This window comes from Micropterus salmoides, unplaced genomic scaffold (genome assembly GCF_014851395.1).
Source record: "Micropterus salmoides isolate LMB-PRFRI ecotype aquatic unplaced genomic scaffold, ASM1485139v1 Ms_hic_scaffold_8, whole genome shotgun sequence".
NCBI classification, from domain to species: domain Eukaryota; kingdom Metazoa; phylum Chordata; class Actinopteri; order Centrarchiformes; family Centrarchidae; genus Micropterus; species Micropterus salmoides.
The window spans coordinates 12,374,314-12,398,751 of record NW_024044570.1 but is presented as its reverse complement, the minus strand read 5'-3'; the positions used below and the strand labels follow the sequence as shown (position 1 = coordinate 12,398,751).

The following is a 24,438-nucleotide window of genomic DNA, read 5'->3' as shown; positions in this document are numbered from 1 at the left end:
GAAGAAATAGTGTATATAAAAGCCTTATAAAACACCACAGCAGTAGCAAGGTAGAGGAGTCGGGATAGGGGAGGGATTTGAGAGAATGGGAATCCCTCGTTGTACTATGCATGTTGTCATCTGGCAGTACACTGATGCTCTCACCAGGAGTAAAAAGATTGGAGGAAAAAAACATATAAAATGCCACTCTAGCAAGCCTCCTGGGACCTCAACTGTCTGGCTTTCTGAAGAGGGAACAGCTTGTGCGCTCTAAAAACACTTTTAAAAGACTCCCAACAGAAAAAGCCTGCTTTGCCTCACATACCTATTCTGTCCACGTGGTCCACAGTAACGGCTTTGTATATTGGTTTGGTCATGTGTAACCATCAGCATAAGAAACATGAAAACAAGAAGGTGCTGAAACAGGTAGAACAAGCTGAAACAGGTAGAACAACAGAACTCACAAAGTAACTGATGGTAAACTCACCAACGTGTTTACACAACTATAGTTTCTTCCAATACTTAAGTTTATCAATGGAGGCTCAACAGTCATGTATTTTTACACACATTTTTGGAACCAGCTACAAGCTGCATCTCCACCAGAGAAAAGACAAAAATTGTATTCAGGTCTTCATAGGTTGTCTTGGTTCCTAGGAACAGGGTCCAAATTAGATTCAGTCTAATCGGGTAAGGAAAAATTCCATTGTATTGCTGATGATTCAAAATCATCACAGGACAAAATCTTGTTAAGTGGTGGTGCATCCTAAGGTCTGCGGTAATTATTCTCTCTCCTATTCAATCAGTCTCTGTGGCCCTTTCAGGTGTCTTGTCTGCGAGGTAGATAGCGTTTCGGATAGGCTCCTAAATTTTGGACCTGTGAAGACTTTTCAGAGGTCTCCATCACCCAACTTTTACAACTTTATGAAACTGACAAGGCTACAGCCATGCCCGCTTTCTGCCTGGATTAGCCAGATGTGCAGAGATGCACAAAGCTGTGAAAATTAATTCTTCACAGCCAACTTGAACCTCACAATCAATTCTGTATTGCAGCAATAAAGACAGTGTATTTCCAAATAGGGATGCAACTAATGATTCTTTTCATTATTGATTAATCTACTGATTATTTACTTATTGTTTATTGTATTAAACTTCAGAAAAAAGTTTAAAAAATGCCCATCGCAAGAGCACAAGGTGATGTTATTATTAAACATCTTACTTTGTCTGAACAACAGTCCAAATCTGAAAAATAGTCAATTCACTCTAAATGTGTGGCCAACAAAAGAAACAGAATTTTCCCATTTAAGAACTTGAGAACTTGGTACAATCAAATGTTTGTTGTTTATTATGTAGCTCCTTGTTGATCTCTTGTACCAGGGATTACTTTATCATCTCCTCCTTCTCACAGTGACGAGAACATTATCAACTCAACTTCAAAAAATAGCTGCTCTATAAAAGTATGTGGCTTTAGGTTGTTCCCCTTTTGTTCTCTTCACTCTTGTCCTCAACCTTCTGATTGTGTGTTCATGTGAAACATGATACATTCTGCTGTCAGCTGCTGTCTGCTTCTCAATAATTCAGGGCTTGAGTTTTGTAATACTTGCACCATGCAGCTCCCACGTACAGAGAGGATGTTTGTCTTTCTTCACACAAGCTTGCAGGTAAAGCCGTCTGTGGTTCTAGAGTCATTTTCAATGTTGAACACGAACTTATGTCAAAATATGGGAGATGTAGATTTTATGGTTTTGAGGAGCAAATACATCTTCTAAACAATTTCAACATCCTACTTGGTACAAAAGACAGTTAGCTTTGGTGTCTTCCTTTTCAGCCACCTTTAAATTTGGCGGGGTTCCTCCATCACATGTGGCTGACACATAATAGCTTCAAAGTCACATGCAACTGCAAGGTGTTTCTTACAAAAACTTAAAACCATCAGCAAATGCAAATGGTTCATTGACAGAGTTTGTTATAAATTACCATTTACATCGCCTTTAACTAATTCAGGGACTGGGACCATTTAGGTGTAATTTCACCTGCTACTATTAATTAAGGAACAAAAACGAGCGTGGCTAAGCCAAATGTGCCGCCACCCCATTAATCTCACTTCAGTGGACAGACAGCTTTGAATGGTAACTGAACATTCATAAGAGTTCATGAATTCCCACGATGCATCGTTTCAAGCACACTGCTCTTCAGCAGTTCTGCAATCAAAACTCTGTACACTGTGCTGAAGGAGCAAGTTCTGTGTAATTCATTAAATACTTAAAAAACACCATCATTTTAGTGCACTTGTAGCATTTTTCTTTACCACTGCACTGTTATATAATTAAATACCTACAGGCTATTTGATGTTGTTTTTATCTCAGTTCCCAACAGGACAAAATTATAAATTATAAGGTAAATATGTTCTTTAATGTTTTGGAGTGCTCATATACTGTATTGCCTCAGTAAGCATTATGTGTTCTTGCAGCGAAGTCTACTCAAAATTAGTGCATAACAAAGGCCGCAACTACTCATTTTAAGTTATGGGTCTGTAAGTAAAATTTCATCCCTATTAATATTATTAAATAATTTATTTATTACTGGAAACTTTATTCTCCATATGCAGATTTATATGCTTGCTTGAAGACAGATTTCACATTTTTTGTTCAGTTGACCTGCTGTAGAGAGGCAATTTTCTCTATTTTCCCTAGAATTAATTCCAAATTACTCAGATTTTCCAGGAAACCTTTTAGGGATTATGAAATGATCCAAAAATGATGGACCTGTAAATTAAAGCTCTACCCAACTAATTAAAATTAATGATTATTTTTCTCATTTAGATCAAGTAATTGTTTGGTCTATAATTTAATATCAACCAAAATGATACCTTCAAGGTCACAATTTCCTATCGGTCAAGACAACCATTTCAAGTTGCTTGTAGTGTCTTAACAACAGTCCAAAATCAAAAGATATTCTATTTAATATAATATAAAACAGAGAAAAGCAGCATATTGTAACATGTGAAAAGCTGGAACTAGGTCATATCTGGCATGGTTGATTGAAAAACAACTTAAACAATTAATTGATTTGCAAAAAGTTGATTCATTTTCATTTAGTCGACTAATTGATTAATCAACTAACCATTTCAGCTCAATGGCTAATTTACTATAAGACATGAATAAGATGTGTTCTAAACTTTTGATAAGACAGTATCAAGTACAAACATTTCTCCTGTCAAAAACTGTCAAGATAGGGATTTCTGCAAGCCCCATCGTTGCCAGAGTGCCGATTTTACTTAAAATGAATGTCCAAGCCATCCTGTTGAGAAAACCTAAGGACAGATTTCAGAAGGCATCATGGGAGCTCACTGCCAGACAAGCTGTCCACATAGGGTGGAACTTCCACAAATCCTAATCAAATATCTTAATCTTTTTCCTCTCTCTGCTTGTCTTGTTCCCATCAGGAGTCCTGACTCCCAGCAGCAGCCATGTGAGAGGAGCTGTCAACAAGCAAAGGATGCCCACGTCCAGCTAAAGCAGAGCAGCCCCCTCCCCCTCCCTCCCTTCCTCCCACTCCCTCCCTTCCACTCCCTCACTTCTTCTTCCCACATGAGGACGAGAAGATGACTATCACCAGCCGGCAGTCCTTCAATGTCCTGACGGTCATCTTCCTCCTGCTGTCCACTGCAGGTCTGTAAAGTTTAATGTGTGCTTATCAGTGACTCTGCCTGTCTGGTCCTCAAAAGTTCTTTTTTTTTTTTTTATAACAGGAGGCTCCAGACACACATATAAGAGTTTTATGTTGGGCTCAAATTAGGCATGCTTGGAGCAGTTTCTTCAAACTTTCTATGCTCCAAAATGTGGGTCTCAGTCCTACAGAGTGAGCCACTAGTGCCATGAACTAAATACAGGAAACACTCCCAAAAGACACAGTGTTGTGGATAGATGCTGACATCTGATGGCCAGGAGATAAGTCAGAGACTCTTAACATTGAGGGAAACATCTATTGCCAAAAAAAAGTCCACTTGGCAGGAAAAGCTCTGAAACTTATGGTACTGTCTAAATGAGGTCATGCAGCATAAAACTGTGAAGAGAGCACATTCTAACTGCAGAGAGGTACAAAAAAGAGAAACCCAGCCAACACGTATCTCTGAGATATATACATTATGCACAAGGGAAAAAATGCCAACACAAATTTAAAAATGACAAACTAGGGCAAGAGGAGGATGGAGTGTCGGAGGGAGAAGTCAGCACAGCAGCTAACGGAGCATGTAGCAGGTTGGAATAAATGGGAAAAGTGTGATTGAGACTGTGATGACCACATCCTTCAAGAGCATTTTAATAGCAGTTATTTTAGTTGAATACATAGAGGGGTGTCGGACTGGGGAAAGGGGACTGAGTTTACAGGGCCCTCATGTGAGGAGGGCCAACAAAGATACTAGAACGAATAGCTGTGGATGTGGGGAGTGGACAACAGAGAATGTTTATGTACAGGGTCCAGGTTTAATGACGCCCCTAAATACATATACTGTACAACAAAAGCACAGTCGTGAAATACCACTGTCATTGGCATTCAGAAAGAATGAAGTAGACCTTTCCACACCACTGATTAATTTCAGTTTTTCTATGTCTTGGCATTTCCCAGATCAAGGATTTTTCAGAAATTATTTTTGGACATAATTAGTCAATTTTCTTTGGAATAAGGAAAATAACTGCTATTACAGTTAACACTATAGACTATAAACCAAAATCAATTGATACAGTTAAGTATTGTAAGGGTTCCCACTGTTATGACCCCTGGAAAGGATCTTTTCAAAAGGAGGTCCAACACAACTAAAAGAGTCAAGTAGTTGCAGAAAAATAAACATTACATTTATTTATAAATAAGAAAAAATACTATAAACCAACACCAACATCACACAGAGGATCTGGGTTAGAACTAAACATTACAGAAATATAGCTGTGAAAAGAGGACTACTGAACCATGGGAGTATGTAACAATACAATAAAGTGACTGTACATCTAACCTCCAAACTTTTTATACTTTAAAGAGGTCATATGATGTTTTTTGGCCTTTTCCCTCTTTTTTATTGAGTTATATGCCTTTTTTGTGCTTGAAATAGGTTTGCAAACTGAAAAAGCCCAAAGTCCACCCCGAAAGGAATTCCCATCTCCCACAGAAAACACTGCTCTGAACTGCCTGAAAACAGCTCGCTAAGTGGCTAGTCCGACACACCCTCAAAAGCACCAGGGGAAAAACACACTAAGCTGCAGCACACAGTGACAAGATGTCTGCCTGCTGCCTCTCCTCTCCCTTCCAAACACTAGCTACCCTCCAGTCAGTCAATGAACATAAAGTTGTTACTGTGATGTAGAGACAGAGGTCAGTTAAAACTTAATAGATGACAGATACAGTTGTTACAGATTAGTTACACTCAAACTGTTGCTCCAGTCCATGTTGCTAAGCTGGCAAGGGGAACATGTACAGCTGAATGGAGGCCGTGTTTACCGGCTTCTCACAACCTGCCATACTCTGCTTCTGATTGGCTAGTAGTCCTTAACTAGGAACTGTGCATGTGCAACTCCCAACAAAGATCTTGTATAGGTGAGATGCATCACTCCATTGCTATAACTCTCAGAACGTTCAACACACAGGGTGAAAAGGGGAGCTGCTGCAATGTGCACAAAAATATGGTGTTTTTTGAAAATGAAACCATGTAAACCGTTCCGGTACAACCTCTAAATAAAATTATGAACCTGAAAATGAGCATAATATGACCACTTCCATTTTTTAAAAACTTATTCTTAAAATACTATGCATTTAACTAGCATATCACATCCAATATTTAATATCAATTAATCTGCCATTTTCTTGATCTATATGTTTTTTTTGTATATAAAATGTCAAAAAAGTAAAAGAAATTACCATTAAACAGTCCAAAACCCAAAGATATTCCATTTACAATGATATGAAAGGGAGAAAATAGTAAATTCCTACTTTCAAAGCTAGAAACCAGCAAATGTTTGACATTTAAAAAAAATTTAATAAAATATAAAATTACTACAATTTTTTATTTTATTCATAAGTTGATGACATGAAGTATGATGCTACTTTTCCCTATGCTTGCATAACAAAACTGAACCAAGGACATAATTGTGACTGATCCTCATAGTCTGTAGCTGTTTTTTCATGTATGATTAGCAGCAAGAGGTTACATAATACATAGCTTAAGGTAAAGGAATTGGAAATTAATTTTACAGTTTATGTATACTCCAAAGGATTGAGCCACCTGTTTACTTGAACACTGAATGAAATGCATTCACATCTAAGCCAATGTTCCCTCCATGTCTCAGAAGAAAAACAACAAACTGCGGGTGTGAATGCAGCATAAATAAATAAATATGACGTGTGAGCACTGAGTGATGTTGCTTGTTGTTGGGGGAGTGGGAGAGAGTCATAGCAGCTTTCTGACCGCAGGTTGTAAACAGACTGCAATGCAAGAGCCAAGCTGTTAACTGTTTCTTAAATTTCAAGGAGGTGTTAATGAAATTAAGCAGGTGGGTGTTTTTACAATTGTATCGTTTACAGAACCAGCTGTTTTTCATTTGAGTAACTTCCCCCAATTGGGTAACTTCCCCCTGAAATTTTGCATTGTTAGAGGACTTTTTGGTTTCCGTTGTTGAGGGTGTCTGTTTCCTTATTGCTAGTTCACCTACCCATGACTGCTGACTGCTTTATATGCAAGGATTTTTGGGATATAAATGTGAGTTGATTGCAGAACCATTTCACTGATTCACTGACCTGTACAGTCAATGCAAAGGTCAAATGAAGAGTTTTCTCTCACCATATAAACCACCCTTGACTTCTAATCCTACTGTGTCCTTCAGTACTGCTTCATTTTGCTCCCTCTTCTGCTAAAATTAGGGTTGTCAAAGGGAAGATGGCTGGCCACAAGCTCATTATAACCTGAAAGAGCCCTCTCCTTTCAGATGCTGATCTGTCCCTGCCTGAGATTACTGAAAGACTTCTTTCACCCCGCAGCACAAGTGGACCTTGAACTAAATCACAGCAGCAACACTTACTACTGACAACACTGCCAGATTTTATAGGCTCCACTGATGAAAGGAAACACAACAAGGCAAAGACAAATCAGTTACAATAAAACAAATCTGGGTGCACTTCACATAAAGTTATGCATAGACTGAGAATGATCAAGCAAAAACAAAAAAATCATTGCTGATATCAGCATCCGATTTGGCTTCTAGGATTTTATAATCTGTCAGATTCTGATTTATGGCATATCTTGTGTTATCTGTCTTATGTTGTTTCTCTGTATCTCACTGTTGCTGGTGCCTACCTTGACCAGGGCACACTTGAAAACGTTTTTTTTAATTTCAATAAGCTTTCCTGGATAAATGAAAGTTAAATATAATTAAATCAATAAAAATCAAACACACTGTATTAAGCACAGAAACACATGTTTTGGTCACGTGTAAAGAAGAACGTTTGTTTGGATCATGCACTCCAGGCAAACATTCTTCGTCTTATTACTAGTAATGGAAGGTGAAAGAGTGATAAACCGCTGACACTGATTATATCTGAAGGTGTTGAACAAGTGGGTACATCCTGGGCCATTGTGATGTGCATTAACTAGCGTCAGCCCTGTAATCTGACATTCATATGTGGTTCATTTCTCTGACGGATTTGTAATTTATTATTATCAGATGGAGTCTCAGCTGCTGCTAAAGTAGATCCCTGTGATTTCATTTTCAAGCAAAAATGTATTAGTTGCCAGATTCTGTAACAGAAACAATATTGTTTTTTCTCTTTGTGACAGCAATGATGCAGAGATTTATCTCCTCCTGAAGCTGCAGGGACTTGAATGCGCAACCACAGATGAAGGCAAATAAGCTGGTGTACTATTTGTACCACATAATTTTGTATTGCTCCATAATAAACTCGGGACTCTGCCATCCTGTTTGACTTCAGCTGCCAAAAAGAAGTAGGAGTCTTTGTTAGGGTCACTTAAGCTTTGATGTACACGTAAAGAGACTGGTGCAGTCCTGCTTCTTTCATTAGAGTTCAGTTCATGTTGTAATGTGGAGCAAGAAAATACTCCATACTTTTATCTCTTCTGTGTAACTCTTTATTCTGGCATTGACCAAAAACACCATTAAGGCATTTGCAATATAATGATGACATAACAAGTTGTGTAACCGGTCTGAGGTGCATATTTGTTGTTTCCATGAAGAGGCAGTGACACTCTTATGTTTGCATGACCTGATGAATGACCAGATGAATTAGATGTACTCAATGTTTTTGGGGTTGTTGATGTGTTCCCTCAAGAATAAAGGGGAACCGATTAGTTGTTTAATCAGATGTCTCTTCTCAGATTATTTTTGCTAGTACACTGTTTGTTTTCTGTTCTACACCATGACTGTTATGTGTGCTGTCTCCACTCATGTCTTTTCTGAGGCTTCCAAATAAAATAAAAAGCATTCAGTACTTTGTTTTGTAGTTTGGCTGCAGCAGGTGGGAATGTGTTTCAAAGGGGAGCTGTTTTCCATCAATAATTCTAATAAGGGGTTGTTATTTTTCAGAGTACAAACTCTGCCTCAAAAGGTCTCAAGTCACATTTCAACTGAGTATGTCTCCTGTGGCACCAAATTACCTCCTTCCTAACAATTTCGGAGTAAATTTTACATCTAAATCTTTGTCTTCCCCCAAAACTGCAGCCCTCTCAGCTCACTATCGAGTGTGTGAACCCTACTCCGACCACAAGGGGCGTGACCACTTTGGGTTTCACTGCCCACGCCTCTCAGACAACAAGACCTACATGTTCTGCTGCCACCACAACAACACCGCCTTCAAATATTGCTGCAACGAGACTGAGTTCCAGATGGTCATGCAGATCAACCTCACCACCACCTCAGATGGTTACGCACACAAGTGAGTAAAAAAAACACACAACCACACTGCCATTTGACCCCTTTACATGGTGCATCTGCCCTGTTCGGTGTCATTAGTCCTGTTTTCATTTTATTTTTTTGGTTCAATTTAATTTGGGTTTTAGGAAAATTACTGAAGATTTTAATTTGAGGAAAATACAATAAGTGTTAATATGGCATTATTATCTAAATCAACACTGTTCTCCAGCAACATAAGGTGTAGAAAAATAGTGAATTTTATTTTTACCTGGTGATTGAGCAGAAGATGCTCAAAAAATTCAGCTTATATGCGCTGTTGACCTATCAGTAAACTAAGCTGATAAATAAAAATGGAGGAGAACACTAGCAAGCAAAGACAAAGGTTCAGAGGAGCTGTGTGTGGAAATAGCCACCTTTCTCTACAGCAACAAATCTGAAGTCTCACCTACTGAAGTGGAACAGTGTCAACTCTACAACCTCGTCTGATTGCCTTCTTTCCTCCACACTCATCCTCAGGTCCCTTGCCAAAAGCTTGTAAAAAGGCCATCACCGACACATAGCGCAGTTGTAGGACACCACATAGGAAGATATAAAGGTTATACTGAAGGGTGAGACACTCTCTCTGGCCACTGACAGATGCACAACACAAATTCCGTGTTAGTTGGAATTCTTCCAAACTTGACTCTTTGAAAGACTGACAGCCCTAGGATATACTCTATGTACTGTGCTGTAATTTTATTATGCCATAGAAAGCCCTTGCAGAGTACGTACCTCTGACCTAGGCTGCTATTCTAAATTTGTCAATTTCTAAACATTTTCTGGTATTAAAGTTTCAGTCTACATGTGGATCTGCATCAAAATTCACACGATGATGGACATGATGATATACATTAATTACCAAACAGGTCTACCAAGCTAAGGCCCATGGATCCAAGGGGTCAATGGGCCCCTTTGCCAGTGTGACTGTGTTTTTAAAGACTGTTGAACGTTTTATTGTTAGAAAAAGACAGGGCCTAGTAACAAGAATGGATGATCCAATTATGTTTGGTTTTTTTGCTCATTGAGTCCTTTAATAATGGGTTTTTTGGTTGAGTAAGTCCAATCCACTTATTTTATTGTGTTTTTGGTTATTCCCAGCTAGTGGACTACAAGCCTTTGATTTTTTTTTTAGGAATATTCAGACTTTCTGACTTGACAGTCTCATGACCACCAAGTTACTGCCATTCAAACTGATCATGTAACAGTCATGAGATTTTGCAAGATCTGTCACAGTGTAAAATGCATGTTTTTAAACATGCAATTGCAATTTTTTAACCATCATAGGAAAACGCAATGACACATGAAAACTAATTATTAGAGCATCCAAATATACTTCTATTATGTAGCCTATTTATAATTTGGTAGAGATAGCATAAAATGTATAAAACAATAAAACAATTTTTAGGCAACACTTCTTAGGCAGAAATGTACGAAAGCTGTTCTGATTAACCTTGAAATTAGCAATGTTGACTGTAAAATATCAAAAACAATCTTGAAAAAAGGCCCATTGCAATGTGACATCTTAAAATGTTTGTTTGACCAAGAGTCCAAAACCCAAAAATATTGAGTTTACAATAATATATGACAAAGAAAAGCAAATCCTCACATTTGAGAGGCTGGAACTAGAGAATGTTTGGCATTTTATCACAATGTTTGTTTAAACAATGATTTATTAATGATCAAAATACTAATTTACTAATTCATTAATCAACTAATTATTGCAGCATTAAAGCAACACAGGAAAAAGACAGGATATTTGCTTTTATGCCTCTTGGTTCAGGAGTATTGAGCCAACATGTGAAGTGCTTTATTAAAAGCCATATTGCAGAGCTATCTATATCAAAACCTAATCCGTTCTTCTTTGGGCCACTTTATACCAAATTACATTGGAATCTGTTGTGTCATTTTTTGAGATATCTTGCAAAACACAAACAAACAGGACCAAAACATAACCTCGTTGACTTGGTGGAGGTAATTGGTTGTGCTGAATCTTGAGTTGAGTTTTATGGGAACAGTTTCAGGGGATGACATTTCCTCAGATCTGATGAAAACAGGCGGTTATAGTCTGCCTGCTCACAAACGTTTTGCTCTCTTGACAGTATCACGCTCATTCACACTGTTTGCTTATTGCTCATTGATCCACACCTACAGAGTCAAAACCAGCACAGAGAGAAGCAGGTGCTGAAAGCAGTTGTTGCCCCCACATGATGGCTCACAACGGCTGGTGTTAACTTTATATCAAGTATCACTATGGTATCCTATCATAGCACAGATATCCATACGCAAATTATAGTATTTAGTAGTATTATTAATAGCAAACCATACTACATATGCCATGATATGATATTTTCACACATAGACCTGAAGATAACACTTATTTGTTGCAGGATATGCAGGATTTAGACTGGGTGAATGACATTATGGAAAATGAGCCTCCTGTTCTGTGAGACGTTTGGGTGACAAAACCACAGCTCTCCCAGTATGCTAACTAATGCCCTCCCAGTATGCCTCTGTCTCGAACGGTTCACAGTGCCCTGCAGCAGGTCATGATATTTCATTTTAGTGTCAGATGGCCCATTGGGCCACTCTTTCATCCTGGCTCACTGGGCGATAGGACTGCGGGTTTGATATTTAACACTGGCCAACAGAGTTAAAATGGCCATAATTCCGTTCTCTCATCACACTACAAGCTGAAAATGGTATTATAGCTTGAGATTTACTGCAGTTGGAGGTTATACTAAAGGCGTTTGCCCACTGAGGGTTTCACAAGCAGTATATATCTCTCCATGTACTTACAGAGTAGCTGAAATGCTGCAGAATCGAAGTAAATTCAGAGTGGAAGAATCATCTGAGAATAAAATTTTAAAACAGCAACAAGAAGTGCTAGAAACATTTGACAGATAATCAATAATTGCATTTGCCTTCCTTCTCTGAGGAAGCTGTGTTAAATATTGAATAACATTTGTTTTAGTTGTGTGCTCATGATCGATCCCTCCAACAACTATGCACATATTCTTGTTTGCTCAACCCCAGGTTGACTCAAATATATTCCTACATGGAAAGCCTGTTGCCCTCTCAAATTACCTTAGTAGGCATACAAACTAAATGATAGGTAAATGTCTCAGATGCAGAGGTGAGGAAAAGTAAATGCAGTTAAGGATGCATTTAGATTTGAGTGCAGTAGTGGCATTCACTTGTCTTAGTGCTCATTCGAGCAGTTCAGATGTTCGTTTTATAGCCATTTATTCAGATAAATATCCCCAAGGCCACATCATTTTCAGACAGAAGTGGATTCCCTTGATTAACTGAACTAGAAGCACTTGGACATCACTCTTTACAAGGGCTTCAGTCAATGGAGTCAAATAAATTGAAAAGTGTGCCGAAATGACATAAAAGATGAGTTTCCCTGCAAATAAATCTCTATTGAGAAGTAATATCCTGTGCCATTTCTGTCTTTCAGACCCAGATAGATCTCTAATGGAAGCATCCTGATAGGACTGGGGCTCTTTCAATTTGTGTGATAATACCCTACTAAATGTCCTTAGCACCAGAAACAGTATTTAGTATCCTTGTTTTGGCAAACTTTCTGTTTGCACATTTACCTTACTGTATTTATGGATGTGGGTGGACAAAACAAAAGTTCAAATGTTCCCCACATAAATCCAGCTGGATAATGTAATACATGAAGACAATTTATGAGGTGAAAACTGGGAGCACAGATTTTCAGTGGTGCTATGGAGGAGCCAATATGAGATGGATTAAAAAGTCTTTTGCACAAATGAAATTCTTTGTCCAATTTAAGAAGCAGTATTTAAAAAGCAGCAAATAGAACAGATGGAGTGTTTTTAATATATTTATTTCTTTATTTAACTGCTTTTATCAAGAGAGGGTTTGAAAACCTTGGTCTTGCTACATGAACAGCAAAAATGAACATCTGGCAGCTCTATCATAGCTACTGGAATTTAAGGGCTCAGCTTAAGGGTATCTGGATTGTGTCTCTGAGCATGTGAGAAGTTTTTCATCATCTTTCCCAGATCACACTGTGCTAATACTCCCAGTCTGTCTCTCCTGCAGTAATTATACGGCTCTGGTCGGCGTGTGGATCTACGGCTTCTTCGTCATGGTGCTGCTGGCACTGGACTTTCTGTACTACTCAGCCATAAACTACGAGCTCTGCCGGGTCTACCTGGAGAAATGGGGTCTGGGAGGACGCTGGCTGAAGAAGGCTCGGAGTCAGTGGCACAGATCCATGCCAGAGGAGAGCGAAGCCCAGGCTCAAGCCCAGCCTATGGTCCCCAGCCACTACCAGCCCCGACACAGCCTCAGAGGGGAGAGCCACAGCCCCACTCTCCTTCCCTACAACACATCCACCGCATGGTGAGTCTGTCTGTCTGACTGTCTGTCACCTGTTGGGCACGCATGTCCTGTGTTCATGTAAAGCTGCAAGAATTAGCAAATAGTAAACTAAGATTTGTGTCACAAATCTCCTGGGTTTCTACCGCTGATGGCTTAATAGAAATGTCTCAATGGTAGAGGTGGCAATGTGCAAATATATGACATAACAGACAGATGGGTAGCTGGAAAAGACTGTTGGTGCAGATGAGGCCATTATACAATCTGATGATGTAGCGATGTTTTAAGTGATTACGGTCAAGTCCATTATATGTACAAAGCCCAACACCAGACATTTTCTCAGAGGGCTTTATAGTCTTGACAACGTAGACACCCTCTAAACTTTGAACCTCAATTCAGATATAGAAAAAATTCCACAAAAAACTTTATTTTATTAACTTTATGATGATTTCGATCCTCCTGATAGACAGCCGTGCAATAGTAGACATGTGTAGGCTTTGCCATATTGGTTGTTACCTTACTCCAAGGCCATCAAGGTATAGTTTGACTATACCAATTTAGTTAACCTACACAACTTTTGTGTTATTTTGTTGGATACCTAGCAAGTCATCTCTTGACTCTGAGATTTAGCAAAACACTTTCTAACTTTGCAAACGCATGCACAGCGAGGTGCAGACCTGAACTTCGATGCAAATCTAGCAAAACTGTCCCACAGCTCTTCTTTGATGGACTTAATTTAGCAAAGAAGCCAATTTTTATGTCAGATCCACTGTTATGTAATCCAGCTCAGTTTACAACATCACAGTGATGGCTGATGGAATACTCTGCTGTCAACACAAAACCCACTGGATGTATAGTATTTATATGTATCATTGGTGAAATTTGCAGTTTCCACTCAGTTTTTGATACTTGCAAAAAAAATTTAAGAGCACCAAAACTGACAGACCTCGAAAAAGACCTCGAAACTGACAGCCATACAGTAGGATGTGTTAAATAACCCTGTGCTGACTATCACAAAATTCAATTAGTCCTACTCTGTGAAGCGTATTACAGTGCAGACACTCTTGTTTTTATTTGGAAAAGCAATACGTGTAACAGATGATTTTCAAGGGTCTTTTTCAGAGATGTTCTTTTACTTCAATCCTTTTTTAACACAGTTGCTCTCTATGTCTCATTTTGTGTCTGTCTGTCTTTCTTTTTGTACGCAGTGTTTTGTTACATAGAGAAAAACATGACAGGGAAACAGTGTGTCTACCAGGACAAATTAGAGCATTTCTAGCATACTTTTCCAAAGCCAACTGGGAGGAATCTCAAACATCAGGCTCCCTGTTTACTTAAATTCCTTGTTAAGAGTGCACCGTGCACACAAAGACACACACACACACACACACACACACACACACACACACACACACACACACACACACACACACGATTACTGCCTACCAATTATATCGCTAACTCTGCTCCTTTCAAAATCATAGCGACTTTCTGGTAAAGAATTCAATATATGGTTTCCTTCTGACTAAGGAATACAGAGTTTATCAATATTTTAAGAATTCTGCCCTTTCGCCCACTAATGGATAATTTTCTGCAAAGCATCTGATATGTATTTGTATTTCATCTCAAAATAGCTGCACGCTGTCTCTACGTCAACCTCTTTTTTAAAGATACATTTTCTTGGTTTTAAGTTTGACCAGCTCATTAGGGAGCTGTCATTATTAATGAATAGAAGAGAACAGAATAATATGAAGGCTTCACTGCCCACAAGGGGCCTCTAACTCATATTTAACCTGAATGGTTTGACTCTGTGTCATCGGAAACATTCTCAAAACACCCTCTGCTGTCCTTTCAGTGTTATCTTTTTGTTACCTTTGAGAGCAGTCACAGGAGTCTCGGGGTGTGTAAGGTTGTGAGATGATTTACTATCTTCTTTTTGGCAGTCATTGTTGAGACTTTCATAATATACCTACACAATCATAGAGCACAGTCTGAATAGACCTACATTTTTGCGCAGTCAATTTCTCATTCAGTTCTCTGTCTCAGACACTGTACACCCTATCTGTCTGACTGGGACTCAGAGTCCCTTCCTAGAGGTAGACATCTCTCTCGGGTCATGATAATTTAATGTAAGCAGAGGTTTGACAAATGGCTTTCAGAAGCAGTGTGGACCGTGCAAGTCAAAGATAGGAGGAGCTGGATGCTGCAGAGGGACGCTGGAGCTGCTCTGCTGGCGGAAACATAAGACTGGAGGTATCCATGGAGCCTACTCATTAGACATGAAGTCAGTTCAGTATGATAGGACTCATCAATCCTAGACTTATTAGGCTGACCTGTGCTGGCAGCTCTCCAGCTTTAAGCCAGATGACGTCTATAAAAAGGTGTTTAAAACAGCAGGAAAATCCTCATTGACAAAGTGGACCTAGATAAGGAGTTCATGGTAATGCATGATGACTGATGGGAAATGCTTCAGGATGGATTTTCTATTTCTTCTTTTACCTTTTCTATAAAACATGTTTTAATAAACAGGACAGCATTTACAAAGAGCTAAGAATATTCTTGATAATCACTCCCATCAGTAAAAAAAAAAGAAGAAGAAAAGTGACAGATGCTGAGAGCTAAATTCAGTCACAAGCCTTTTCTGGGGCAAGATTAGAATAGCCTGTTTGCAGTTTCACACAGTAAAGCACTTCTCACAGTCCAGATAATGCTTACACTTTTTGTTAAATGTGTTAAGTAACCACGATCGCTGATACTGTACATATACCACAGCTGATGTTGCCCACACAGTGCGTCATCAGATGGCCTTTGGTTTATTTGCGGGGGTACAGATCTTTATCCCCAGAGAGGATGCAGGCTAAATGGCTCAGAAAACTGGGTCCACTTTGTTGAACATCTGTTGGCCAAGTGTAAACAAACAAAGATGGGGTCAAATCCCACAACTGACGAAGATGCATCTAAAAACAACCCAGTCGCACAGTAACTCAGGAATCCAGCACAAATGGTTACTAGTAATTGGAGCAATCCTGACAGCAAGTATCGAATAATTTCTCCACATGCAACGATCTGTTTCTTCAGAAAAAGTGCAGCTTGGTGTTCAGCATGTGGGAATACTACTTACCATATTGCTACGTGAGCGGGCTGGTATATACTGCTGCATATCTGCTGGGGGTTCAGTGAGGGCGGCCTGGGAAACTTATTACGTTCTTTCCATGGATACGATTTATTAAAATCTCCTTTTTGTGGATTCAGACCAGTTTCAACCAGTTTCAACTGCGACTACGTTTACCAGCTAGATGAGAGGCTAGTCGTATATATATATTTTGTACTATACGCTGTTGTTCATAAAGAAGGGATGGGCAGTTCTTTCATGACTTTTGGTTGCTTCTCAGCCATTGTGTTTGCAAAACTTCTGAAGCCGTGCTGAAGTAGTGCTGTGCAGCGTGTGCACAAGCAGTGATTGACACTGCTTTAGAGACCCCCTCCTGGCTCTGATTGGTTTTTGTGACCGGGAAGCTGTGGATCCTTGCAAATGGCATTAGGAGCAGTAGAAGGTACCAGTGGAAACAGATTTTTTTTCACAGGTTATTTGTCTCATGTACTACTGTCAGGATATAGTGACAATTTTAGCAAATATGACAAAAAGTAATATTTAACCAAATTCCCTACTGCTGCTTTAAGTGGTAGTACTGTACACATGCAAATGTGAAACTTCTGGAAAAGAGACCAAACATTGTAAATTCTGACATCTGACAGGGCTCAGCTATCACATTGCCACAGAAAAATAACATTTTGGCACCACAAAAAAACCCTAGCAGGGTTTTCATGTACCCCTTAAATGGCTATAAACCATTCCCGGGAGCTCCTGCACTATCGCTGTAAAGGGCTCAGCAGCATTAAAGCCCTGATTGGTTGTCCACTCGTGGTTATTAGGAGATTTAAAGTTTGGCCAGGTTCCCAGTTTGTGCCAGCCCTCTTTGACCAGTAGTCTACCTCAAGCAATTAGTGGTACTGGGGAGCAGCAGCATCATCTGGGTATCTTTACACCAGAAGGAGAATTGGAGCTGTGGAATATCCTATGTTATCACTTATTTCACATTCCTTTTGGAGTGTGCCAACTCTGATACTCCCTTTGCAGAACTGCAAGAAATATCTGATCTGCTGTCATCTCAGTCTGGCTTTACTGCATATTTTACATAAATTTAGTTTGTCTTTGGTCAGTGCTGATTAAAACTTACTGATCAAAACTAGCTGAAAAAATAAGCTGCCTTTTTGCTCATGTTTGGTGGCAGAATTAAAAATACAACGTGTCCACAGTGTACCCCTTTTATCCAATCTGAGCCTCCCCCGCTACCCTCAAGGCTAGCTAATGGATGGATGGACGTATTACTCAGACACATTATTAGGGTTATTGCCAAATAGATTTTCATATACAAGGAATTTTGCTTTGGTATTTTGCTGCACAATAATAACCATAGCAAGAGAAAATAAAGAAAGATTAAAAAAAAAAAAAACAAGTACTACAAAAGTCAAGAAGTATAAATAGAAAATAGAAAACCTGACAATACAAATATGAAAAAAAGAGAGTTGGTACATATATATATGAAAGAATGAGCAGGAAAGTACAAAATGTTGACTAAGTCACAGTATGAAGTATAAGTAATAAGCAATTTGCTTAATGTGCAGAGATACTTGTCTCAAAAATATGTGTTTACGTAACACATTGGAGACTGTACATTAATGTGATGTGTAGTGTCTGTCGGGTAGGATAAGATTAAGTGTCACTGTCAGGGGTCTTGTTGATGAGGCTAGCTGCAGACAGAAAGAAACTGTTTTTGTGGCATGAGGTTTTGGTCCTGATGGCCTGTAGTCTCCTGTAGGAGTGAAGTGTCTCACAAGGTTTGTGTTCAGGATGGGATGGGTCAGCCACAATCTTTCCTGCGTCCTGGAGGGTACAGGTACTGGAGGGGTGGCAGATTGCAGCCAGTCACCTTCTCAGCGTTTGTTTAATGAGTCCAGAGCATCAAGCAGAAATGCCATAGAAAAAAGTTGGAATAATTAGATGTTTGATAACATCAAATGGCACCACTGCACATCAACCAGAACACAAGGGTGATTCATAAATCACTTGGCCCCAAAAGTTGGAATAATTAGATGTTTGATAACATCAAATGGCACCACTGCACATCAACACAGCAGCACTTCTTGCCAGTAACCACCCACTCACTCAAGGTTGGTAGCTTAGCCATGGATAGGGCAGTCCATGTGAGGCGGCATCTGTCCACATTCAGCATATACCTGAGTCACCAGCAATCGTAACACTGCCTCTAACAGACACTGTAACAGACCTCAGTGACTCACCAAGTCTAGTAAATGGAGCCACCATCACTTCGGTCATAGGTAACCATCCCTAACATCAACACTTAAACACCTGCCAGCCTGCTGCATATGCTGTCTGCTGGGGAAATGACACTCCGCTACACTCTGCTCTACTCAGGAAGCTGAAACAGCATTTGTTTATATTTGGGTGGGGGGGCAGTTCTGTCAAAGTGATCAAAGCCTAGCAGTCTCCTGCATATTCACATCCATATTTGAACTCACTGGTTGACTTTCTGTGGTAATAATAGAATTGTACATTATGAAATTATTCCTGGCCTGTCTGTCCACAGTGCTGCATGCCAAGACCTTGTCCAATTAAAGCAACACCCTCCATGTGGTGTGAGTTAATTAACATCATAGATGCTACAAAGGCAGCCAGGCAGAGAGTTCTGCTGCAGGCTAAAGGGAAAGAGCAGCAGAACAGGTTTAGCTCTTTGGAAGTTGTAGAATCACTTCTAGCATTACCACAAGCAAGTGGGGTAGCTGCAATTTTATTTTGGTTCTGTGTTTGTGATGTTATTAGATCTTTGTCACACATTTACATTGCATTTTAGTCATTTTCTCTAGAGTGCATTAGAATGTCATTGAAGTTCTAAAAGCACACCAAGTTAATGAGCACAAGCCTCAATGTCTCATCACCCTGCTAGTAACAAATATCCCTGTTTATACAAGAATAATGTGAGGAGATGGAAAGTTTTATCTTCTCATTAACAATGTAGTTACATTATTGTTGCCAGCAAAAATCTTTGAAAATCTTTACAAGAATTACAGACTTGTAAAATGTTTCTGTAAATGTGATTGTTTTTTGAAAAGCAAAGCTGCCCCATTTTATTAGTCTTTGTGTTTTCAGGACTTGAGCTGATTTTCAAGCCAATATGTTGTTATATAAAGTCAATGCGGACCATTAAGCTCAAAGCTCACACATTGGGACCTGAGACAACCATGTCCGTGTTATTCAGTAGGATCCAGAAGATCTTTTCCAAACAACTCTTGTGGCAACTCAGTGGAATTTGATGAAGAAAGCAATGACACAGCCTGCATCTCTTTTCTTCCAGTTCTATCTTTTTGATCCATTTGTATGAGATATTTGAAACATGTATGTATGTATATATGTGATCCTAAAACATTTATTCTTCACTTACTTAGTTTTCCGAAGCTTTTAACTACATATTTTGTGGCCTTCATTGGTGGATGGAGTAGGTCGGTTGTCATTGAGATGACCAAAAACAGAACCAGAACAGGTCACAGCCACTCCATGGCCATCATTTAGGAGACCCTACAACTGCCTGCCATTGCGAGATCAGATCTTCCATACTAAGGTCATGTGACAACATCTAAACCAGGGATGGCCAAACTTTTTTTTTGATAAGAAGTCAAACTGTGAAATTCACTTGCTATCTTCCGTCTTTTCAGTTCCGCCATGCTTAATCAAGTGAGGTAAATGTTTTCATCAACTAGTAATCCATCACTGTAGTTTAAGTAGTTGTTCAAAATGGCAGCTCCTTTAGTGTTCAAACAAAGAAGTGCAATGACAGGATTGCTAGTAGAGGTTTAAACTAGGCTGTGCAATGTACATACAGTGCAATTCATTAGAAATAAGCTCAAGCCATATTCTAGTTTATTTTTTAAAAAATTCAGTAGTTTGGCCAACCCTGATCTAAACCTCCATGACTGGGCAAGGAATAGTCATGGGATGTGGTTGAAAGCTTTGGGCCTTTGTGATAAGAATTTTTTGTCAAGAATGAACATTGATGCTCGGTTTCTGTATTTTTCTCTGGGCAGAATGATGCTGCGAGTGGACAAACTGAAGAGTAGCAACACCTTGTTTCCTTACGTGGTCCAGAGGAGATGCCCCACGGATTCCCCTTTCTGGACAACTGACACAAACACAAGTGGTGGGCTAGCCATACTTTAGTAATTACTAGTGACTACTGCCCCTTTCTAATGAGCACAAAACACCCATTGATTCACAGAAGCAGGCTGATGTGACACTTAGAAACCCAGCTGAACAAAGGCTGCCAGGAAACACGGAGGACCGTACTGCTGCTGCCAGCAGAGGTGCGACAGCCACATTTAACAGCTCACAAGTGTTCAGTGAAATGGCCGCCAAGGCTTGGAGTATCCCAAACAAACCAGAGCTGAACTGGATAAACTTTACTCGCAAGCGAGGAGGCTTGCCTCTTTTTTTTTTTTTTTTTAAAGCTCATCTTTCTAGATATGAAATGTTTATTACCCTGCTGTGTCGGTTTGTGTTCAGTAGCAGTTAGACACAGTTGTGGGTTATCTATTTGGTGATTTATTTATGTGAAGTAGTCAGAGAAATATATGAGTGGTTAACATTCGGAACATGTAACAGTTTAGGTTGATGCTGAGCATCTCACTTAGAGTAGAATGTTTTTGTTACTTACAGAAACTAGACACAAAATATCTCTGCAGCCATGTTGAAAAACAATATCTTGTATGAAATGTTTTAGGTCTCTTTTCTGCAAACCAAGTGATTTCTCTATGTTGTAACGTGTCTGACAAGGACACAACGCCATACAGTTAAACTGTTGTAGATCTAAAGGTTTTACATTAGGTCATCAAGACCTCTCTTCAGTTGAGTGATGGTGAGGAAAGGGATCTTGACTCTTAATATGTTATTCACCCAAAACATTAATGAGGATCAGGGATGCTTTCACAACAGCAAAAGAGCTTTATGCTCCATAACCATAACCGTAACCCTTGCTTTGCTCCTACAAGCCCATTAAAGACCATCACTTATAAAGTTAGTGTGAGATAGTTGCCTCTGTAACCTCATCCTCAGCCCTTCCTCATTACCGGAGCTGCCTGAAAAACAGCTCCACTAGCAATATGATGCAAATGAATATCCATTTGGTTCCTTTGTAAGGAGCCCTCTATATACCTAACATTGGTAATAGAAAATTGTGAGTGATTAGCCATAATAGAAAATGTAAAAATCCATTAAATCCCCCTTCACTGTCAGCAATAATGTACAGTAGCTTAATCAGAAGAATGACATGGTATATAAAAGTCAGAGAGGCCAGCCAAATGAGCACTGGGTAATCACTGAGGTGTATCACAGAGGTTTCAGCTCGGTTTACAGTTAATAAGAAGGTGAAGTTGATGAAACTGACATATTTCAACCATTTCTGTGTCAGCTTTGTGCGGAGAAAAGTGAAAACAATTATCACATCTTTTACTTTAGAGCTGCAACTAATTATTTATTTAATTATTGATTCATCTGCCAATTATTTTCTTAATGAATCATTAAATCATTTTGTCTATAAAATAAGAAAAAATTGCCTGTGGCAATTTCCAGTCAGGTATTCATTACTTGTTTAATTCAGTCCAAACCCCAAAGATTATCATTCTAGTATCATATATGACATAGAAAAGCCTAAAATCCTCACATCTGGAACCAGTGAAACCTTAAAAAAGACTAACTTTTTAATGAGTTATCAAATAACAATCATCTACATTTGCAACTAAAGATTAATTTGATCACTGTTTAATCCGCTAATTATTTTCTCTATCAATAAATCATTTGGTTTATGAAGCGTCAGAAAATAATGAAAAACAATATTCTTAAAATTACTTGCTTTGTTCAACCAGCAGTCCAGAATCAAAAATATTCAATTAACTGTCACATCAGACAAAGAGAAGCAACAAATCATCACATCAAGGAGTTGAAACTAGGGCTTGAAAAATTACTTTTTTGAAATTGAATTCAAATAGGGCACTATTAGATAAATTGATTGATCGTTTCGGCTCTACAATCCTCACATTTAAAGGCAAAGTTATTACTTCACCCCCAAAATCTGAATTAACTGAGATGCATCCTCTGTAATGCATATAATGCTGTCCTTTCTGTCTGAGAACAAACAAAGCAGCTGCTGGTGCCAGACTGTAAGTGAGCGACAGTGTGTGAAGACCAGGCGGACAGGCAGTAGGCACAGTAGGCGAGGGGTGTCTGTCCCAATCATGCATCTGTAACTGGTAATCTGGCAGCTGCCGAGCATGCACGTGTACACAATCTCTGGTCCCTGCACACATAGCAGTGTCCTGGCTGAAAGCTAACAGGAGACACCGTCTTGACTCGACACAAAAAAATGTGCGGATGGAAACAAGCCAGCCACGAGACTTGGGTGTTGTCATCATACTTATCCTCTGTGTGGACCCTCTCAACAGAACTCTGGTCAAGTGCTGTGAGCGAGCCCTGCCAGCGTCATCCTCAGTTATCAGCAATAATATTCACATTTGCTGAGTTGTTGGAGCAAGTTAATTCCCATTTCAACGGCTTAGTTTAATTGCGTGTGCGCCCCAGCAGGCTTGTGCCATAGCTTTCAGGAGCAGAGGAATAGGATGTGTCCAAGGGAAATAATTGGCCCAAAGATCAGCAGTGGTTTTAAATTACACTTTCTTGCTCTCTCTCTGCAGCTGCCTCCTTAGTGTGAACAGCAGCAGCAAACAAGGAGGAGATTTTTCTAACAGGTGCAGCAGCACAAAGGGGATTTAATTGCTGGCCGATGCTGGATAAGTGTGGGAAAAATCTGATATGTTAGAGAACACGTCGCTTTTCAGGGCTTAATGCTGTGTGTTCTGACCTGTAATAAGGCACATAAGGTCTGTTCTTATCACCAATAAAGTCATAGTTACACCCAGGGGGGTAAAAAAAACAACTTCGTTTTGCCTCTGACAAGCAGTAGCAGGGTCAAAAAATGGATTCCCTCAAGAAGACACATACGAGGAATCTCTTAAAATTTCTTAAAATGTTACAACTTGGTTTTGTGATGTTTTCTGTTTTGTTGAAAACAGTCTTGACTCTGACCTGATGTGATGTGGTACTGTAAATTGTATCAGCTCAACCCTCTTCCCAAATACAAAAAAAAGAAAAACCCAAACAAACATAGAAAAAAAGGATGGGAAGAAGGGAACTCACATCTGTTTCAGTCTCTCCAGGTTGTCATGGTAATAGTTGCCTTACAGTTGAATACCCACCTGTACACAGAAACTTTGTAGTGGTTGATACCTCACTTTTTGGGTGTGGTGGTGATGGTAATGTGCACCACATTCTGTCTATGTATTTACTACTAGATAGAAAGTTCAGTACCGTTTTCAGTTGGATTGTTATTGCACTTGTTGACTTTGTATTGTCACGACAGGGAGAAATAAAGTTTTATCTTTTCCAGTGTGTTTAAATCCCTCTGTGTGATATTTGAAAGAGAAGAAGAAAAAAAAACTCATTAATTTCATTAATGCAAGCCCCCACAGAGGTACTGACACACATTTAATTGTATATCTTCAACTTTTCAAAGAAATAACAAAAAAAACAGCATATTGTTTTTGTAGTGCAGTATAAAGCTAATTAGCCTCAGCATAAATAGATGTGATATGGGTAAATGTAAGACAAAACTATTATTTAGATACTATAGCCCTGTTGCTTAAATTACATGCTTGGACAAACAGAGGTTAGATTTATGCTGTTTTTAAGGCATTAAGGTTTTCAAGCAGCATGTGTCAGTGATACATGTTACCAGAGAAAGGCTTTTGAGGATGTAAACTAATGAATGTGTTTGGCAAATGCAATACTTGTGTAATATTTTATACATTAAATTATAAACTGGTTGGCTGGGGTCCTGGAGTGTAAATTTCCAAATCTAATAAAGAGCACGACAGAGCTGAGTTGAGTTCCCTGCTTTATGATAAAGTAGAATTCAGGACAGGTTCCCACACAGTTGATATGCTAGATGTGAACAGGGCTAATGATATGCTAACTCTT

At 39.2% G+C, this 24,438-nt stretch overlaps 1 protein-coding gene across 2 annotated transcripts in view; it reads left to right on the top strand.

Annotated features, from left to right (window-relative positions):
• shisal1b (shisa like 1b) overlaps positions 1-23,852 on the top strand; it is a 39,910-nt gene extending 16,058 nt beyond the window's left edge. The window contains exons 2-5 of one of the 2 annotated variants that reach the window (XM_038705376.1): positions 3,422-3,647; positions 8,694-8,907; positions 12,999-13,301; positions 20,439-23,852. In XM_038705376.1, coding sequence (XP_038561304.1) covers positions 3,581-3,647; positions 8,694-8,907; positions 12,999-13,301; position 20,439 — 585 coding nt within the window. In that variant the 5' untranslated portion in view covers positions 3,422-3,580 and the 3' untranslated portion in view covers positions 20,440-23,852. Of the gene's footprint in view, positions 1-3,421; positions 3,648-8,693; positions 8,908-12,998; positions 13,306-20,438 lie in introns of those variants that run through there. The other variant, XM_038705375.1, reaches the window with a different exon arrangement.
• The last annotated feature ends 586 nt before the right edge of the window (positions 23,853-24,438 follow it).